General features: G+C 43.6%; 1 protein-coding gene across 1 annotated transcript in view; it reads left to right on the plus strand.

Annotated features, from left to right (window-relative positions):
• The window catches only part of ST8SIA1 (ST8 alpha-N-acetyl-neuraminide alpha-2,8-sialyltransferase 1), a gene marked incomplete at its 5' end in the record, with an annotated part of 233103 nt that overhangs the window by 111678 nt on the left and 99680 nt on the right, over positions 1-21745 (plus strand). Inside the window, 2 exons of the mRNA XM_059726589.1 lie at positions 3243-3352; positions 16026-16118. Coding sequence (XP_059582572.1) covers positions 3243-3352; positions 16026-16118 — 203 coding nt within the window. The remainder of the gene's footprint in view (positions 1-3242; positions 3353-16025; positions 16119-21745) is intronic.

Below are 21745 nucleotides of genomic sequence, written 5' to 3' on the forward strand. Positions count from 1 at the left end.
AGTCAGTGGGTTTTGAACAAAGGAAAATTAATTGTTCCAATTTGGCTTAAAATGCTTTAAAAAAAAATCTTCAAATTCTATTTTTTCTCCCCACTTTTTGAAGGGAAGTGAGATAGGTTAGTCCTAACAGTTTTTTTAGTCAACAGAACTAAAGAAAAAGTTTTAGGAAACTAATATGCTACAGTACTGTTTTTATTTATTTTAGTGACCTTTAAGATGAAGCAAATCTCTGACTGTTTTGTAAATCCGAGGAGTACAACAACTAGGACTGATGTTTCAAATGTTCTAAACACCCATGATTGCTATTCAGCATTTAGAACAATTATGCCCCACATGTATGAGAATTTTAGTGCAACTGACTAAGAACTGAACAGTCAAGTTTTGCTACGCAAGTCAATCAAATGCAGTATTGTCAAATATGGAGCAAAATAGCGCAAGGCACTGCCTGGCTTTTGGTAATTTTTTGGCAGCAATAGTAAAATATATGTGGAATTTAGAACAGATATACATACAGTGTTTTCACCTATCATTTTTCCTATAAAAATGGATGGTATGAAAGATCTGCAAGAATTCCGCTGTATTTTTCTGCATGGAACTGCCCATTAAGCCCGGTTGAGCCCAGTTGTTTCCATTTTTAGTGATAACTTAAAACAATTATTCCTACAGCATATTGTGGCTTTTAGCCACCCAACGGAAGAAATACTCAACACATGAATGTTTATGGTAGCTTGCTGTGGGGTGAATCTAATGCGTGGAGTGCTTGCAAGTGCTAAGCTCCAAGCTTTTGGCATGGAGAACATTTTACCACACTCCTCACCCCTCACAGTTTTCAGTGGTGTTTATTATGCTACTGCTAACTAGATTCCAAACTGACAGTGTCCTCTTCCTTCAGCAGCAGAAATGCAAGCCATTTAGTCTGTTTCTTTGTAAGAGATGGGAAGTAAAATTGCCTTTGCACAGAGACAGAGAAGCCACATTTTTCATGCTTGTTTGTGTGATTTATGTATGGACAGGTGGTCTTTTTGTACAAAAAGGCAGAAAGGAGAGCACCTCTAAAGCCTCTACCAATTGGAATATAATACAGCCCTATAGCATAAGCAATTTTTGAAGGGAAGTCATGTGTAAAATGAGAAATAAAGGTCTCTTATGGAGCTTCCTAAACAATTGTTCATTAAGCTAAAGAACAGCCTGACTACCAGAAAGCAGCAGGGACACTAAATCCTCAGCTCTTCACAAACACTGCTACTGCTGTGGCACTGGATTTAGGTGTTTGTATAATGCCTTCACAAGGTTTGATTTAAATGAGGCTTTTTGTTAAATAGCATAAGGCAAAACAGTAGCACACAGCTGCTGTGCAGGATCTGAGGTGTGTTCAGAATCCTGTAAGCACAGACAGAGAAGGGTGGGATTGTGTTTTAGTGAATGCAACAGCCTGCTCCCCACAAGATGTGAGTGACCTTTTCTGCAGGCTGCTTAGCTTCCTCCATGCCCTTCACCACTTGCTTTGGGATGCCTTGGATTCATTGCAGCTTCTGACTTTACACAGTTGTCCTTCTTGGGTCTTGCATATGGCACTTCATTTTCAAATAAAAGATACTTCACAATAGTAAACAAGTGTTGCTTTGGAACACAAAAGTGCTTACCCTTAAGCACTGTGCAGCAGGTCATTTCTGTGGCATCCAAGAAAGTCTGTAATCTAAACATCTAGTAATTGTTAAATTTTCACTGTGATGTGGGATTAAGCCCCTCAGTGAATATTAGTCATTGTAGTTATGTGACATAGCTTTGCACAACACTTATACAAAACAGTTAATGACTGCTATATTTTGCCTATACATGGTCAGAGACTTACCATTACATAATGAATTGGTTTGTGTAAGGGCTTTGCAATACCTTGAATAAGAAAGACACTGCTATTTATAAAACTGATTTCTCTTCCAAATTTCTATCCTTGTTTGTTTGTTTTTTTAGCAAGCCTGTGAGTTGTCATTTGCTCAGGGTCACCACAGCACATTCAGAATTTGGGCTGAAACTGTTCAGTCCAATGCCTAGGGGTGCAGTATTCTGTTGTGCCTGGCATGTGTATAGAGACAGAGAACAGTGCATAATATTATACTGTTTATAAACTACAATACTTAGGCAAGAAGAAATGCTGCTTCCTTTTTGATTTATCCTGCAGCCTTCCAGCCTTGTGATGCCACATTCTCTTGGGGTTGTGCAGTATCTTCTTTCTTTACCTCAGAGTAAGGTCCTGACAAGTTATCACAGCGCAGTTTTCCCATGAGGAGAATATTAACCTCAGTAATCTGGATAAACTCCATCAATGGTAATTGTATCCCTACCTACTTTAAATTTCCATGCATTTTCATTTGGATACTTTATTTTTCACCTTCCTGTACTAGACAGATGTATTATGCTGTTTAAATTACTGTTGTGCTCTATCCTGAATGGATTCTAGGGCACTCTGATCTATAATTAGGTATCCTTTTGGGTGAAAGGGACTATGTAAATACAATCTAATATTATCCTGCACTGGTGCAGTGTTAATCTACATGATACTTTGACCTTCCATTTGATGCTCTGTTAGCATGTCAAAATTGAATTTAAATCAGTGTTAAGGATTTTTTTCACAGCTTTAATTAAACCAGGACAGAAGGGCCCTGGGGGTTTAGGGAACTATAGTGATCTCTTAAATATAGTTCTTGTAGCCACACAATAATCAATGCCAGAATTTGAACTAGGAGCAGAACTCAGAAGACCTGATTTCCAGTCCTTGGTCTAACCACCCTTCTTTGCTTCTTCCTTGTTTATTGCCCTATCACTTCTGTCAGCTGTCTCTTGTGTACAAGTTGATGAAGGTGACTTTCATATTCTTTTGTGTAAGGTGGTAATGTTTTCTTTTCTTCTGTTTTCTTCTGCTTTGCTCATGCTATTTGAATGAAAGGTACATTCCGAATGCACAGTTTTTTGGCTCTGTATACCAGGAATTTAAAACTTTAAAGTTTTCCTTTATAAAAAAAAGCTGGGTGATCCCGGTCTCTCAAGCTTCCTCATTTTGGTTTTGAAAGTAGGGCTAGAAACAGGGCTTCTTATGCCTTGGAACTAATCCCTATGCTTCTTCCTTTTCCCCTGTTTCTTTTCCGCCTTCTCTCAATTCCCCCACATTCCTCGGTGGTTGCTGCTACAAACAAAGATTGTACATGTTCTTGTCTATAAAAAACGGTCTTATTTTCTGTTGCTAGGCTACCCCATTCCAGTTGCCATTGAAGAAATGCTCCGTGGTGGGAAATGGTGGGATCCTGAAAAACAGCGGCTGTGGGAGACAAATAGATCAAGCAGATTTTGTCATGCGGTAAGACTGAACCCACCCTGCGGCATCATCTTCTCCTCCCTGTGAAAGCCTGTGACCTTTCAAAGCTATTTGTTTGTGCTTAATCAATGCCTTTCTTCTTCCCAGGGTTATTTATACAAGTGATTTGGGGTGGGTTGGGGTGGGGTTGAGGAGGGAGGGAGATGGCAGTAGTTGCAGACTTGTATGCTCTCCCTGGCAATACAGGAGCTTGTATCTCTGGGAAACATGTAAACAGATTAATAGGGCTGTTCTGGACATCAGTCTGCAAACACAATAGCTGTGAGAAGGAAGTGAAAGCTACCTTGTTTTTTTGTTTCCTAATTATCCTGTGTTAGACAGGGTACAATCTTGGTGGGTGCAGAGTATCACCTATAAAGTCTAAATACCAAAATTCTTGCAAGCCATTGAAATTAACATGAGCAGGTAGCACTTGACAAGAAGAAATACTTAAAATGAGTCATAAGAGCTTAATGTCTCCTCCTGTGATTTTTTTTCTCCCAAATATTCCATTCTGACCACTCGAGACTGGAGCAAAGTTGTTCCGTGACCAAGTTTTCTTTCAACAACTTGCTTCCCCTTTTCACTCGCATTTCTGAAACCATGAGAATCTGTCAAGTAGGAGGTAGTACCGTATAGTGCTTTCTTGATTGAATTTGGCACTTTCTAGATTTGCACTGTATAATGGAAGAAAGAAAGAAATTAATTCCTTTTTGTTAAACATGAACCAGAAAAACTGTGGGGGAGAAGGGTGGAGGAACATTACTCCATTTCTCATCTCAATGGGAGTTTCTCAGGGCTTTGAAATGGATGCATAATTAAGTCCCACTTTTGAAAGTCCCCTTATCAGAATTTGATAGCTTATTATAAAACTGCACTGATTTGTGCAAATTGTGCATTCCTACCATAATTTTAGGAGACTAAAATATCTTCCATAAAGCAACAGAGAACTATAATGAGCTACAGACAAAGGAAACATATACCTGAAATATACACAGAAGAAAAACACCAGACACAGGAGAGAGGGAGAGACTCAGTGGATTTATGCCTCTTAAAGCACTTCAGTTTCACCTTTGCACCTAAATACCATTACTCTGGTAGGCTCTGTATTCATTTTGCTTGCTGCACTGCTTAGTTATTTGTAACTGATGTAAACCGTGGTAGTTACAAAGACAACAAACATTTTATGAGAAGCCAGATTGATCAGGAAAATAATTTTCTTTCCAAAAAGAGCAGACTGGCAGTAGCCTATTCAAAGTCTGTTATGGGTTGGAAAAAAGTGATGGGAAAACACCTACAAAATCTCAAGAGCTGATTACAGGCAGTATTGTTTTAGTCATACACATATTTTGGGGGAAATGTTTCAGATCACTTAAATGTAAGGGACATTACAGTGATGAAAAAATCTTTTGATTAGCAGGTGGAATAAGGGAGAATATTGAATAGGCCTTTTCCATCTCTAATTCTATAGCTGTTTATGTAAAAAAAAAACACTTCATGAAGATGGCTTTAAAAATTACATACATTCCCTTCAATTCACTAATAACTTCCTTTAAAATCTCTCTTCAAAAGTGAATATTATCTCAGTTTTGGAAATATTGCTGATTTATTTTGTTCAGATTGTTCTAGATTTCGTTTAAATGTGTTCAGGTGCTATTCCCTGCCTCTAAGCTGTCATCACAAGATTAAAGCAATATTTTTTGATATGTTGGAATTGCTGAAGCTTGTTAGTTACACAGAGAAATACAAAAGGGAAGGGTCTAAACATTCTCCGTTGCTGAGCATATACTCCTCCACTACACTTATATGAAACTTATAGTAGAACCCTGGTTCTCAGTCTCTCATCTAAGGCATGGTACATCACATCTAAAACTCAAAAGTATGTGGAGTGCAGCCAGCATCATTTCTATCCCAAGTAGTTGTAAAGGGATCTTCTGATGCCACACTGGGAGCCAATCTTTCTACACATTCTGGGGCCAGCAATTCCTTTACATGAAGGGAAAATATTAGTGGCCTTACCCTAATTTAAAAAAAAAAGAATAAGAAAAGGTCTTAAAAATAAAATCTATACAATTTGTTTGTTTGTTTTGAGAGACTGAAAGAAGAAACTTGACCTGAAAGGGTGAGGACATTCAGTAAAATGGGGGAGAAAATTTGTTTTGCTTTAGGTTATAAAAAGAATTACAGTACCTCATGACTCACCTTTACTTGCCTTTTGTATTATTCCTCAGGGTCTTATGGGTGAATGTGACTTGAAATCAGTGATTCTCAACTAGGGTGCCATAGATTGTTTTGAAGGTACTCCAAAGTGCTTCACAGCGTAGGATTTAAGAGTACAAATAGGAATCCATAGTGACAAGAACCAGATCGATTGTGGATTTTCTGAGTTCTTTACAACAGAAGAATTAATCTATTATTTTTCCATAGTCAAAAAAAAAGAGTGAAAGCTAAGAGCTGGCATTTTCTGAGGGGTGTCTCCAGTCTAGAAAGGTTGAGAAGCATGGCTTTAAACTAACATTGGTACCCCCTGGTGGTGGTGGCTTGTATCCTAGCAATGGAACTCTTACTACAGTTTGGAACCATTGCTTTAGAATAAGAAATCTAAATGCACATTTAAAATCACATTCTTTTTCATTAAAATAATCTAGATTTGCTATTTTTTACCCTTGTTTATAGGGCCGGGTACAGACATCACACTTTTAATGGTATAAGTGTTCAGAAACTGGTCTATATCTGTAACAGAACAGAACTTTGGTACACACAGATTGGTGTAAAAATGGCAGAACCTGATCTAAGATTCCCTGCCCAGTCCCCAACAAAAGGTAAATGTGTGTTCTGTTCACTACCCATCTAAACTACGCTGCTTACAGAAAACTGTGCAGCTTAGATTGGTTCTGCCTCGGGCTTTTTGAATGTCTGTACCTAGCCTAGGACAGTTAAGACAATACATTTAACAGAGATGTAGATTATACAGCATTGTACTTAAATAAATTCACCACCTTTACCAACTCAGCCTGCCATTGCTAATGTACATCCATAACATTTACCTTGTTAACATTTGCTTTTTATCTATCAGATATGAAAAAGGTAACCTTTTTCTTGGACAAAATTCAAGCAGCACTTATTGCTTTAGATAAACTAATATTTACCAGGTCTTCTATGGCAAACTGTCAAATGGAGTATGCTTTTGCGGCAAATACACCCTAAAGGTATCCCTAAAGAGTTTTGGCATCAACCTAGAGCCATGGGAGCAAATCACTTGCAACTGTCCATTCTGGAGCTCTCAAATCCAGAATGGATCATTGGCCTTTGAATAGCAATGCACAGCAGAAGCAATGAAGAAATGCGTGGCCAGGAAAACAAAAACCTCCTGTACCCATCCCTTATCGCTCCCCTGTCCCTGCTGCAGCAACTTGTTCAAAGCAAAGATTGGACTTACAAGTCACCTACATACTCACGTGACCTATCCTCCATGCCCCCTTTGTTTTCTTCCCTTTCCCTTTTTTTCTGCTTTTCCTTCTTTCTCCTTTTCTCTTTTCTCCTTCCGTTTTTCTTTCCCACTTCTTTTCTCTCTTCTTCCCTCCCCTCCCCCTGCTGGATGCAGCTGTCTTTGCCCATGAAGGACTAAAGTATGTATATTCACCAGTTACAGCTGCAGTTACCTACCTGCCTACCTGAGCAGTAGAGTCTCAGCTGTAAAAAAGGCATATTTGGTGAAGTCAACTGCTCCCTGAAAGGACTTGCATGTTAATCATATTTTTCTCAAGTGTCTGGGTGTTAGTATGAAAACACAATCAATACCATCCATAGACTGATATGTTTGGTTGCATAATTGTCTTAAGACCAAAAAGCCAGGACGTTTACATAAACTTTTTGCCTCAAGAAATTCTGTTCGCACCCCTGCATACGTATTCCCCAACATCAAATGAGTCATGAAGTGACTGATAAGGTGTTGTAGTATAATTCAAAATGCACGTTCCTCCCTAGTGTGAAGTTTCCATATCATGGTCTTTTTTGCAACATTATGGTCTGGCCCTTGACACTGTGCTGATCAGCTTAAAAACTAATCCAAATGGCCAAGATGCTTCATCTGACCAGTTTGTTTCTTGCTGAGTTCTAGCTGGATGTTCAGTTTATTTCTTAATTTTCCATGCACATCCACTGAAAGAGAGATTTACTGATGAAGAGATTTTGATGTTTTTAAATGAGGCACCTGGGACTGGTTTATAAAAGTTAATATCTTTATTCACATATTTACATGATATATTTTATGGAGATAGAGCTATGAAAGACCATGATTTAAACAAGCATGAATAATAAGTGCATCTGAGTCAATGAAAACTTGATATATGTGTTTATGTCTGTTAAAATCATTGTATCATAGAACTGCAGGATTTGAAGACATCTCAAGAAGTCCATCTCCCTGCTCTGGGAAAAAATCAGAAATACCTAGGCCATCCCTGACAGATATTTGTTTTACGCTCTTGTTAAAATATCTGGTGAACAAGATTCCATAGCCTTCTGAGGTAGCCCCTTCCTGTGTTTCACTATACTTATAAGGTAATTTGGCTTCCCTAGTATCTAACCTATATCTCCTTTGTTGCTTATTAATCTATTTTCCTTTGTGGACACACATGATTTAAATGCACATAAACACATATATCCATTAATCACTCCTCTTTTTATAGTAAACTTTTTCATATTTGAAGATTGTTATCAGTCTTCTCTTTTGGAATATATATATCTAATCCTTTTGAATTTTTCACATAGATCATGGTCTCTGGACAGCTCCCTTGGATTCTTTCCAGTTTGTCTGCACTTTTCTTAAGACATAGTATTCAAAATGGAAACACTACTCTAATCCAGGCCTCATGCAATATTCACCTTTCATCTTTGTAGTATCATGAAAAAGAAATATGGCATGAAGGTCTAAGTTTTTCTCTGTGCATGTGTATGACCACATATAGCTTCCCTGTACAAAGGACTTAAGCTTCATAGTGGAGTTTTCTTACAACATGAGTTTAAGCATGATTTTGATGTCTTCCATCTGGATGTATGCACATTTGAACTATCATGTTTTATTTTTAAAATAGCAGATTTGTACCATAACATCTGTGCTTGGAATTGTGTGGGGAATATGGGTGCATAATGTGCATGCTAATATCTCCTTCCCCTTGCACATAAAGTAGTTCATATATAGGCAATACAGAGTACAGAGAAATTCACCCACTGTACTCCCTTCTCATAAGGACACAAGGCTGTTCCTAGAATGCTGCAGAAGGCAGTGAGAATATTTCAAAAGGCTACAACCACACTGGAAATAAGATAGCATTTCTTGTTATGTGGCCTCAATTCATACCACAGCATATACCTTAACATATTATACCTTAACATAACATACCTTAACATATACCTTAACGTTTTAACCATCTCAATAGTAAAACTAGAAATTTGCATAGAAACTAAGCCCAGTTGTTCCCTGTTCCCCAAATTCCCATGTTTTACTAAGGCAGAGACATGCCCCATGCAATTTAAATCATCTAACTGGAAGAAGCACCAAGTTTTCATTGCAGGCCTGACATACATTTCATCATTGGTATCTTAACAGTATGGAGGGAAATAGACTAATGGGGTGCATCCAGACGAGCATGCACGTGCCGGTTGCGGCATCTCAAAGCAGTTTGAAACACTGCAAGGGGCATGCTGGAAACAAAAAAATGTTCCCCACACTGCATATTTGTAGTGTGGACTCTAAATTTGATACCGGGAAATGCTGGTATAAAAAAAAAAACAAAACACCTGAGGAAAAAATGTGGCACTGGGCACACTCCCGGAGCATGCTCTGAGGCAACTGAAGGCTGGGTCCTCCAAGGAGATGCTCTGGAAACCTGGCCAGACTGTCTCTATGGCTGCTCCCTTCCCCTGCTGCCCTAGCACACTGCCTCAGTGTGCTGTGGCAAATAGGACTGGGGCAAGGCTGTAGCCTGACCCAGGCCCAGGCCCCATCCCTGGTAAGTAGGGACATGGGGGTGGGGGGATTGTGTGGGGGGGGGTTGTGGGTGTGGGGGGACTGTGGAGGAGAACTGTGTGGGGGTGGGAGGGGCTGCTCAGGAGAGGTGGGTCCCCCGCATGGCATACAGCCCCCCTGCAACAGCAGCCATTGGGTGCTCAGGGCTCACTGCTGGCAAAGCCCCCCTGTGGCAGAGCACAGCCCTGGCAGCCTCAAACCCAGTGCCACCTGTGCCACACGTTGTGGGCCTGGCTGACCCTCGAGCTCTGCATCTTTATGCAGGACTGAGCTACTGCTGCTGTTGACCAGGGTCCTGGAACCGCATGCAGGGGTCATGCATCAGGCCAGGCCGGGTTCTGTCTCCAAGTGCCCTGTGCACTGTTGGACTGGACCAGCTCCATGGAGGCAGGATCCAGACTGGCACGATCTATGGCCTCTGCGTGCGGTGCTGGGACCCCGGATGACAGCAAGAGGGGTCTGGTCCTGGCCAAAGGTGCACAGCCCTGGGCCAGGCTGGGCTCACAACATGTGGTCAGGCAACGCTGGGTCTAAGGTGGCTGGGGCCGTGCCATGTAATGGGAGCTCTGCCAGCAGTGGACCCTGAGCACCTAATGGCCACTGCTGCTGTTGAGGGGGGAGGGGGGACTGTGAGTTGTGTGGGTGGGCTGTGCACATTGCAGGGGGCTGGGCAGGGGACCCACCCCTCCTGAGCAATCCTCCCCACCATCACACAGTATCCCCACACCCACAAACCCCACACCTCCACCCATGAACCCCACACCCACAAACCACCCACCCACCCACATACCCAGCCACAAACCCCAAATCCCTGCACAAGCACCATACCCCCCACAACTTCCCACAACCCTGCCCCAAACCCAGGCCCACCCCCCACCCCTGCACAAATCTTACACCCTGAACACCCAGCTGGCCACATGGGATGGGACAGGAGCTGCAGTTGCAGAGGTAACTGCCACACTGCAGCCCTGCCCCATGCCCACACCAGTGCTAGGAGATGCAGCCCCAGCCTGGGGGTGCTTCTGGTCCCAGGAGTCACTTGGGGGTGTGATGGGTTGGGAGGAGGGGTGGAGGTGGCAGCAGGTGTGTGTGTGTGTGTGTGTGTGTGTGTGTGTGTGTGTGTGTAAAAGAGAGAGAGATGGAGGTCAGTGGTGGGGGAGCGCTCTGGGTAGGAGAGGCTGCCAGAGCCAGGCTTAGAGCTCCCTTGCCCCCTAAAGCAGCCTGTGCAGAGGGAGGCTGGCCTGGAAGGGAAGGCACTTGCCTAGCCCAGTTCCCGAGCCCCAGTCAGGGACTTCCCAGGAATGGCATGGGGATCACTGGGGCCTGGGCACAGATGCAGGAAGCAGAACAGCAAGGGATGGCATTCCTCAGAGCCACAAAGCAGCGGGTGGAACAGCTGCATCTGGACTTATGCCTTGGTGATGGGACAGAGCTGCTGCTAGGAGGGAGCTAGTGGTGGTGGACAGGGGCTGTGGGTCAGGAATGAGGGGCGCTACGGTGGGGGGAGGATGTGGGTTGAGAATGAGGGGCATGGGCAGGGGCAGGGCACTGGCATATCAGTGCTGCTTAGCACCCCACATCCTGGTGAGTGAAGGGAGCAGGGGCAGCTCTGATTTTTCTGATAAAAAAACCAAAAGCAAATGCCAAAGTGTTTAGATATTTAGAATTAATTTATTATGATTATAGAGGCACTGGTAGGCTTCCAAATTGTTTAAAAATTGTAAATATATCAATAAAACACTGCTCAGCTGATCTCTTTATATATAGTGGCATTTCATTTTAATTACAGAAGAACACAGATTTTCAGTATTTTAATGAAAGAATTTATTTTTTTTAATTAGAGAATTTGCAATTTTTAAACGGGAAACACCAGGATCTTTGCTGGTGAGACAAGTGGCGAAACCCGGGCAGAGGAGCCTTCCCAGGGCCAGCACTGGGAACCAAGCTGGAGGGCAGACAAGGTGGCTGACCTGGCCATTTAGGGTCAGGAGGACACGCTTTGACAGTTCAAAGTGGGCCACTGCAACGAGCACATCTTCTGGGTGTTAGCTGCCCAGATGGCAGGACGGGGGCACTAGAAGACATGACAGCAGTTCTGCATGAAGGCCAGCTGTGCAGACACAGCCCACTGGCAGCTGGCCCAGAACTGCAGGAGGCTCTACTGAAGTGCCCATACCACAGTCCAGACAACTGTGCAGTCCGTCTGGGTCTGGCAGGTGCACAGCCATGGGGCCACATGCTGTCACAGGTGGCAACAGGTCATAGGCAGCAGCCCCTACTATCAGACTGCTGCAGTGGGAAGAAGGTGCAGGGGTCACTCTTAGAGTTGCTTTAGCAGTCCAGCTGGCACAAGGGGCTAGTGTCCCCAGATACCAACTGGCTGGGCCTCAGAAGTTCCTGTCTATTAGTAACACTCATACCATGGGCCCTAAGGCCCACCTGGCTAACTAGTAACCCTGTGTGGTGCTAATGAATGAGTGGTACAACTAAATTCTGGGGACAACTAATGAAAAAAACAGGATAGAAGTGCTGTGTGGGTTAAAGGGTCAAAACTTGAAAATAAGTGCGCCTGAAGGGGACACCGAGCAGAGCCCCCCGGGCCGCACCCATCGGTCCTCAAAGGCATCCAAGGAGCCGGTGGACATTGCCCACTAGTGCTCTGTCCAGAAACATGCTCAGAAAAGTGACAGGAAACTGGCCTCACAGTCTCTGGGCACCTTCCTGGCCAGAGCCTCCTTCCTGGTCAAGTACAGGGCCCACTTGGCCAGGGCCAGGAGGAGGTTGACCAGGAGGTCCTGGGACTTGGTAAGGCTGTGGATGGGGTGACCAAAAACAAAAAGGTGAGGGGTGAAATTCAACTAGAAACTCAGGAGTCCAGGGTCTCCCTCTGCCCGCATAAGGGGCAGGAGACCAGGCTGTCTGTGAAGCTTGCCACATACACACCCATGGCAATGGCTCAATGGAGGAGCTGCCAGCTGAGGTCCCCAGTGGCTCATGGGGTGAGGGTGCAGTACAGACTCAGCCACTGGTGTGCCCCAGCCACGCCCTAGCCAAGCACGTCTTGCCACTTGGTGTCTGGGCGGGACGCGAGGGCGGCATGATGGATTGTGCAGCACAGGAGTGCGAGGAGATGGTGGCGATGGACATTGGAAAAATGGACTGGTCTGGTGTCTTCCAGCCAGATCAGATGGTGGAGTGTAAAGTGCCGTGAGTCTGGGCGAAGTGCCTGGTCAACAAGAACAAGGGCATTGGGAGGTAGGGCATATTTCACCTCCTGGACCAGATGGCAGGTTTCACATGTGGGTAGACCCATGCACTGGGCCAGCACAGCCGGGTCCACCCTCTCCTTCCTATTGTAGTCCAGGAGGTCTCTGATACGGGTAACACCACCTCAGAAGCTTCTAAGGGCAAGTAGCCCTGAGCTGCTCAGCAAGGCAGCTTTTTATACTACTGTGACTAGCACAGGTGCTGGCCCCAGCCTCTAGTTCTCCCTGGCTGAAGATCTGGGAGGAGCTGGGCAGGGTCAGTTTGCCCCAAGTGGCACAATTTTCCCCACACCAAAGTGTATGTTCAGGCATTTGTGCTAAGGCACAAATCTCCAGCACAAATTTGTGCTGCTGCTATTAGAGCTGCTGCACGTGCATGTGCCTGCATGTATGGATACACCTATGGAGTGTGAATGCTGTTCAGTCCTATAAACACAGGTCACCCAAAAGAGAAAGCAAGAGGATGTTGGAGGAAAGTATGGAGAGGTAGATTTACAAAGAAGCAATCAAATAATTTGGATGAAGATTCCTATTTCACCCTGGTAACAGGAGGAAAGTTGTAATGCTGGAGTTGACCCTGCTTGAATTGTGAGTCCTCACAGGCCGTGCTAAAACAGCCAATGTGTCAGAGGCCCTAGCATGCAGTCCAGCCTAGGCTAGGCTATTTGCCAAGGTGGTCATACCTGCCTGGGGGTTTCCAACTAGCAGCCCGACCCCAGTTTGTGAACCAGCTGGCCTCCTGATTGGCTGCTGGGGAGAGCAACCCCCCCTATTTAAGTTCAGCCTGCAGTCACAGGCCAGCCAACAGTTTTATTCTGAAGGTTTGCTCTAGGAAGCCTCTTTGATCCTACACTTCTTGGTTTCCTGACTCTGTGGGCACGTCCAGACAAGGGCAGGCATTTGGTTCCCTGGGGACAAGTAGCTGTGGTGCACCTTACACGTGGTAAGTTACCCTGGGGGCACTGTGCTGGCCACCTGGAGCCCTCGGGGCCTCCCACAGCTACAGATGCAGTGATCCTGCTGGGCAGAGCCTGGCTGGCAGCCACAGTGCGGCTCTGGGTGGCCCAGCTCCGCTTTTCAGCAGCGTGAGCTAATTTTTTTTTCCCCCTCACGGGGTTTTTTGACCCCTGGATATCCAGGGTCAAAAAAACCTGCAGGAAAAAACCCCAGAGCAGCTCATGCATGGGCAGTGCACCCTTGAGGTGCAGAGAAAACTGAACTGTGTGGCATGTGGTCCTGCAGACATGTTTGTGGCACCACATACTGCACATTTGGGCTCGTCTGGACATTGCCCTGCTTGTCTATATTCTTGGACTCTAGGTTTTTGGATTTCCACTTGGATCTGGTAATTTTGTCCCTGATTCCTGACCCCTGACACAGGCTCTGTTTTGGACTCTGTCTCATCTCTTGGTGGCCTCTGAGCTAAGTACAGACAGTCAAAAACCCTGAGGCTGAATCAATGCAATCTTTGTATGTTAGTCTAAGCTGCGTAGATTGAACCAATAAGCAAGTGAAAAGACATTCATTTTTGATTCCGGAAATACAGCCGCATGCCTATAGGCCAGAATCCGGAGGCCGCTAGAGCATGCCTCCCTGCTTGGCTGGAGTAGACAGCTTGATCAAGACTAGCTCACCCACCCTGCAAGGAGGGGTTTGCAGGGGGTGGTACAAAGCATCCTGGGATGCTGGGGGACTGAGTTAACTTGAATCTGGAGGAGATCAGGGACAAAAGTTCAATAAACTGATTTAACTTAAATTAGTTAAGTCTGATACTACATCCATTCAGGTTTATCTTAAACTGTTTTCAGCCATTTTGAAAGCAGTTTATGTGCACTGAATTTCTGTTGTGTAACAGATTTAAACTTGTTTCTGATCACTTATACCGGTTTATGTGTAATTTCTGTCCCTAGCCCTGGTGGTTTAACCACTATGCCAGATTGCCTACTTCCCAGTCCTTACACAAAGACTTTTCCTTTTTCTTGTGCTGTACCCCTTCTGAACATAAGTGGAATCATAAAAAGCAGAGTGATATACTTGACTATACCCCTTTTTATGATGGAAGGTCAGAGTCTGTTTCTCTGAGCGGCTTTTTCAGTGAGTGCTGCAGACAAGTGACAGTGCAATGCAGTAGAAGTATTAATTGTGCATGGAGACAGGCAAACAAAGAATTTTTTTAGTTTGTCAGCTGAACTGAAATATCAGAGAGAAAAAAAAAAATCAAGATTTTTTTTTTGGCGAAGCAAAGCAATCAAAAACATTCAAGTTTGCCTGAAAGCATTTTGTTTGACACGAATCAAAATATTTGATTTCATTTTCAGGTTATTTAAAGATTTTATAAACCTTTTTACTTTTTAAATAATTCTGGTCATTTTTCAAATTGAAAATGCTATTTTTGCAATGCTTTAATATTTTCAATATGGATCTTTCCTTTTTTTTCAGCCACTGAACTTGACTTCATGTTGCTATTATGTTGCAATTTGATCTCTCTGGAACTCAGTATTTCAGTGAATTTCCTAATTATCCAGAAAAAAAAATTACTTAGCTTAAATTTGGAGCATAAGATTTTGGTAGAGCTCAATCTACATCTACTTATGTCTCCATATTCTTCCGTCTCTTCAACGTGTGCCCAAGTGTACAGTAGTTTTTTTTCTTTGAGACTTAATGCTTTTTCTCAGGCTTCTCCTTTACCTTTTAGAAAGAAGACAGGCAAATCTGCAATGCAGGTTTCTGTACTCAGTGCCTCCCACAGCCAGGATGTAGGAGGCAGTCAAGTAGAAATCCATTTCAACTACGTAAAGATTTCTCTCCATCTTTGGACTTCTCTTGGTAATTCCAAACACACTGAAGCTATACCATCAATACAACATCAGAAATGTTATCTAGTATTCTGTGACATCACAAACATAATATATTGTGCGTCTTGCAGAATGAGGTTTTCTGGAATACAGTGATTGAACTAAGCAGTACAGAGGTGGGGGGGGGAAATTTTACAGAGATTTATTGACAGGTAGTTTGTGCCAAACACACTTGTACTACTATTGCCTGTTAATGAGGAAGTTCAGTACATAAATCAGGGTTATTTTCTTTTTTCTTTTTACTTCAAAATTATGCAATAATATAGAATTATCTCTTTGAAAATGCATACTTTTGCAGTTGCCCATAATCCAGTGCAAAAATACCCTCATATGTTTGGACAGGATGGAGGAATTACATGGAGGTACATGGCCATAATTGTTTTCTTATTTGATCCAGTATTCATGTAGCACTTGTACATTTTTGGTTAGCTTTCATGACTTAATCTGTTTTTCACATGTGGACAATAAAAGAATACTGCAAATAGAATGTGACAGTTAAAAATTTTGAATATCTGTCTGTTTCGCAGGTGCAACCTTCCTCCTCTCTCCAGTGAATTCAGCAAAGATGTTGGATCAAAAACCCAGCTGGTGACTGCAAATCCCAGTATAATTCGGAAAAGGTAGACAGTGTGTTGTTGCTTCTTGTCTGAATTGGGGAAATAGCAAAGAAAATGTTTTTCTTCAAGACCTTGGTGTGGCAGAGGTTCATTCATTAAAGACAGACAGGCCACGTCTACATGAGACGCTGACTGTGCAGTAGCTCATTACCTACTGTGCAGTAGCGTCACATGGTAGGAAGCGTGATGCAATGTTACTGCACAGTAGTTACAAGATACTGCAATGAGCATCACCTAAAAGCTATTCGGTGAAGCTACTGTGCAGTAATGCTGGTTACTGCACAGTCATTTAGTACATGTGTATACACTGCATAGTTAGCATCTTGTGAAGATGCAGCCACAGTGTTGTAACCAAGGGCAAGAATAAATAAGAATGGCTTGAAGAAAGGTGAAAGCAATCCAAGATGGAACTCTAATTGTAGCCTCATGGGGGGGGAAATCACATTAGTTGCTAGAGTTGGCTGAAATTTCCCAAATTTTCAGTTTTTGATGATGGGGTAAAAAATGGGAAAGACTATAGATGCAATGTTTCCTGGTTTTTGACCAGCTGCATTATCACACAAAAAGTTGTAGGCCTTTATCAAGGCAAGTAATTGCTGCAACACTCACTGAAATGCAGCGAAGAGGAAAATGCCACAATCTAAGGGAAGAATGGCCAAATATAGAAAAAGTCTGATATCAATCTCATCAAGGAATGTGAAGAAAGAAAATTAAACCAATAATAGTAGGCAAGGGTAGCATTTGGAAGAAAGATGTACAAGAGATTATGGTGATACTTGATATCTTGCCTCCCTCCCCCTGTTTTATAGGGAATTAAGGAGAGTTACTGTTAGGGACATTTTTGGAAAAGGTGGATTCTGAAAGATTTTAAAAAAGAGAGATTAGTATTTGTCAAAAATATGGGACACATTCCAGGCATGGGAAATCTGGCTGGGAGAAGGAACTGAAATGATGGTGGCAACAGGGAGCAAAGGGAGGGAGGCGTAACTGGTTCAAAGCAGTACTGGCCTAGGATACTACCAGGTGACTTATGATGGGAGAGATGCAGAGAAATTCAGAGCACTGAAAGTGAGGATGAGAAGTTTAAAATTTCCATGGAAAATGCTACAAAGCTGACAAGGGGGTGTATAAACTGAGGTGGAATGGTCACAGTGGCAAGAAAAAAGGATTAGCTTGGCCATGGTATTCTACCTAAATTGAATTGTGTTGGCTAGCAACATGAATGTTATGAAGGAGGTTACAATAGTTGTCAGGTAATTATTAGACTGAAGTCAAAATGGTTGTTTAAGCGGTATGATGGAAGGCAGAGCAGGCATCTTAGAGAGACTTGTTTAGAGAGGCATACACTTTCATTAGCAACAACCTACTTTCTCAGCTGCTAACACACACAGATAACTACTTCTCTTTAAGAAGTATGTTTAGGAAGGAGAAAGATAATTTTGTAAGAAAAATAACAGGGTATTTAGCAACATTCTGATCAAGACAGTAAAAAGGAAAAGAAGAATGCTAGAAAGCAATGAAGTTTCAGGAATGAGGAGTTAGAATGACTGGTATTATAAATGGAAATTGGAATGGAATGCAAGTGAAAGGTTGAATGAGGAGAATGAGAGAGAGGACTTGGCTTTGGAAGCTGAAGTGCAGCAGGAGGGGTAAGGGAAACCGAGAGGCATGTGAATGAGAGAGGAGGAGAGTTTGTATTGGAAAGGTCTTTTTATTTATTTATGTTTTAAATAGGGGGTTGGTAATATCTTAAGTCAGAAGAGGGGGCAAGGGTTATGTGGAGTGGGCTTGATGAGAGATCCAAAAGTGGTGATAGGGGTTGTGGATATGTCAGAAGAAATACAGCTATTTAATGAGGTAGATGGTAGGACAGAAGACAAATATACATGTTGAAAATCTGAAGAAATCTTTATATCTGGTTGAAAGTATGAGAGCTCTGAAACTAATCAAGAGATTCTCCATCTTTTGCCAGTGAGTCCGGAAGGTTGGACAAGATGATCTCCTGAGGTTCCTTTCATACTTACCTTTCTATAGTTCTATGAAAGTCTAGTCCTATTTTTTAACCAGCTCTTCTTTCTGAATCATCAATGAAAATTGGATTGAATATTATATAGTACTTTATTGAACTTCCCTAGATACATTTTCCAAACTCACGATTTCACCTTCTGACTGTTTTATTAGAATGATCATAATTGTGCTATGGAGATATGTATGGGCCTCAAATGTAAATTACAAATCAAGTCTTCCATTTTTATAACAAATAGGGAAATTTGATTTATTCTAGTTTATGGTTAAAAGCTTCTCCATGATGTTTAAATTTAGTTGTAGATTCAAGCTTCTATTAAATTCAAGGGCATTTAGATCAGTGGTTTTGATTAGGATCTGGCTCTTAAAGTCTAGATAACTAGCCTCAGCAAATGGAAGTTTCTACTCTCATTTTCATTCTTCTGATCTCTTTTTGCCCTTACTTTAAGTAGGTTGATATTGATGAGGCTTGACATCTTAATTTTTCTCTCAAGTATGTTATGGCAGATTTAGAAATTGATGCTGCAACACCATTTGCCCCTCCCGAAAAACCTTATCCTAACCAGATAACTTATGGTTAGGCATATTGGACATGGCAGTGACTTAATTTCAAGTAGGTGCAAGCAAGTTTCTCTCTAGTGTCTCCCATAGTGCTGGAATATTTGCCATTAGGCCTGTTGGAATAGGAAAGTATTTGATTCAGAATCAGCCAATTTGGAAGACAGTGATTCAGTTTGGAGATTTGGATTGCTGTCCCAAATCGATTTGGCTGAATCGGTTTCAGACGATTCAGCGCTGATTCAGAGAGATTTGGTGATTCAGCCATAGACTATAATGGAGAATCACTGAAATACCTATAACTGTCATTTTTTTGGAAGATTTGGATGAAAACAACAGGGATGGTAGCCCCTTCTGAGGGCATGAAGCCTGCCAAGTTTCAAGGAGATAGGTGCAGAAGTTTCCGGGAAACTGCACCTTAAGGTGCTGAAAAGCAAAGCTTGTGATGTGTGATTTTGTGTGTGTGTTAAGCATAGCAGGATGAAAACAGCAGGGATGGTAGCCTGTAATAGGGGGCTTTCCTGGTGGTGAGGCAGGAACAACTCACAAAAGGGACAGAAAGGCTTCAGGCACAGGGTTATGTACTGTTTCTATGTCCCTCCCCCAGAGCACCGTGATTGGAAGGGGACTCAGGGAAAGATCACAGTCACTGGCCAGCTACAGATGTCAGTTCCCCCCCCCCCTTGTTTCTGTTCCCCTGAAAGACTGCCTTCCGAATCTCTGAATCATTGTCTGAATCGATTTGGAGGCTCTGGAGGATATGATATCATGGTTTTAAGGTAATGGGTGCTGTGGTGGCGAAGCGCCCCCACAGGCGAGCGAGGGGGAGCAAAGGGAACCCACAGACCCCAGACCCCGAGAACAAGCCCCCAGAAGGGCATACGCACCGTCAGAGGGGCAGCGGGAGGAAGAGCCACATCCGCGGCCGCAGCCGCGCAAGCCGCCATTACGCCGGCTCTGGCAACAGCTGTTCCCCGCACGGCGAACAGCTGAACCAATCCCAGCGGCCGGAGCGGCCACGGCGGGAGGATTTAAGAATGCCGGCAGAACAGGGAACGCGCGGGAGCCAGGGAGAGAGAGTACGGGTGTGCTGCCCGTGCCGCAGGCTTTCACACGGGGCAGCGAGGACCCCATCTGCGGGTCTCAAACAGGCAGCGTAGGCAGGAGCGGGAAGCCTGCCACCGGCAGCCAAGTGAGAGGCAGCCAGAGAGTGCACGCCGAGGCACTCTCTCAGCGTCCTGAAGCGGCAAACGCACAGGAGGCAGGGGAGCACCCTGCGGACGGGAGGAGAGGGGAGACAGCGGAGGCCCCGGGAGGGGGCTGGCACCAGGGGAAGCACCCACCAGCTCCCCCTGGTTCGGAGGAGTATTACCTTTAAGGAAGGAGGAAGGAGAAACCCCTCGTAGCAGGAGGGAGGACGACCGGAACCGGTCAGGGGCCATCATACTGGGCCTGGCAACATCTGGACAACATCGCCCAGCGGTTGGCTTGTGGACGGGGTGTAGGGGAGGCGGAGCCCCGTGGATCACCGCGTCCCGTAACCGTGAGTAACACCGTCTATCGGGAGGTCCCACCCAGGATAAAGATCTCCACTGGAGACCCCTCTGAACGTAACCGATTACATCCAAGTCGTGGCAGGCGAGTTGAGGGGAGGGGCCACACCCCGATAGGCCAGGCGGAGCGAGGCACGGGCTCCACAGGTGCCTATACATGAGCGCTGAGGCTGCTCTGATGTGCTAGAATTGCAGCGCATCAGAGCAGTCTTGATTAATCGATTAATTGAGCCAGCTGGAGCATGAGCATTTACCGTGCTCCAACAGCTTCCTGCATTTCATGTATCAGTGCGTGTGGGGACGCTGATACAGGAGACATGGTGGCATTTTAGTTAGCATGGCTCTTGGAGCCGCTCTAATTAAAGTGCCGCTCCCCCCATCCATAGAGCATGTGTAAAAGTGCCTGATTTTTCATTTGTATTATTACTTCCAAATCAGGAGAGAAATGCTGTGGAGGTAGGCAATCTCTTTTTTTTTCAGTAATCATAAAATATCTATTAAGTTGACCTGAAGCGACATAGTCATTGCTTTGAACATAATGGCACAGGTAGATTGTATTTAGAGTACCTCTGTGAATACTATTTATTTGGTCTTTGTTGAAGGATGTTTTAGCCATGAGCTGGAATATGTGAGCCTTTCTGTGCAGGAACAATTTCTTCAGCAAATGTAGTGAATAATAATATAGTGGCAGTTTTTAAAAAAGGATTCAACATTGTTATGCAGGAGAACCCTGTAGCTGCCTATGATAGGGTAAAAATACTGTCAGACCTGATTGCTCTTCAGTCTTCCAGGAATAATCTAGCAAACTGTTGCATAGTGCCAAACATGGGCAGATCTAGAATTTTGAAAAGGGAGGGGCAGATGGTGAGGTGCCTCATCACATATAAAAAACAACACACATTTTTCTCCAGTTAAAAATAAATTAGAATCGTTATTAATAGGCAAGGGACCTAGGGCTGTATTATTCAGTTTAAGATTGGAATGGGTTAAAAACAATTTGCAGGGCTGTGAAATAGCTGCTCCTGGTAATGAAACTCCTAACAGCAGAATTGCAGAACAAAGGATAGCTTGATTGATGAAATATTAAAACATTTAAAAAGAAGAGAAGGTCATTAACACTTGTGCACCCTCCCTGGATCTGCACTTGATACCAACCCTTCTATTTTCTTCCTTCAGATTATGGTGTTGTACAATTGCTGTTATTTTTGGGAGACTTTAGGGAGAGTGGATGGAAATGTGCTCCCTGCTAATGACCTCATCCTTCTACTTTCTGTATGTGGACTCTCACTACTGTCAATGGGGTAGATTGTAACAGATCCAGGAGCAGATGACAGAATGAATGGGGACTAAGGGAACCATAACATTTTCCCTGATACCCTCCCTCCCCTTTAAGAGGAGTAAGTTGTTTCACTCCTTTTCCTAAAGAAATGTATCCACTTCTGTGCCTCTGAACAACTACTCTAGCCAGTACTGAGCCAGTACTCCTCTGATATC

Source organism: Alligator mississippiensis, chromosome 4 (genome assembly GCF_030867095.1).
Source record: "Alligator mississippiensis isolate rAllMis1 chromosome 4, rAllMis1, whole genome shotgun sequence".
Classification (NCBI taxonomy): Eukaryota; Metazoa; Chordata; order Crocodylia; family Alligatoridae; genus Alligator; species Alligator mississippiensis.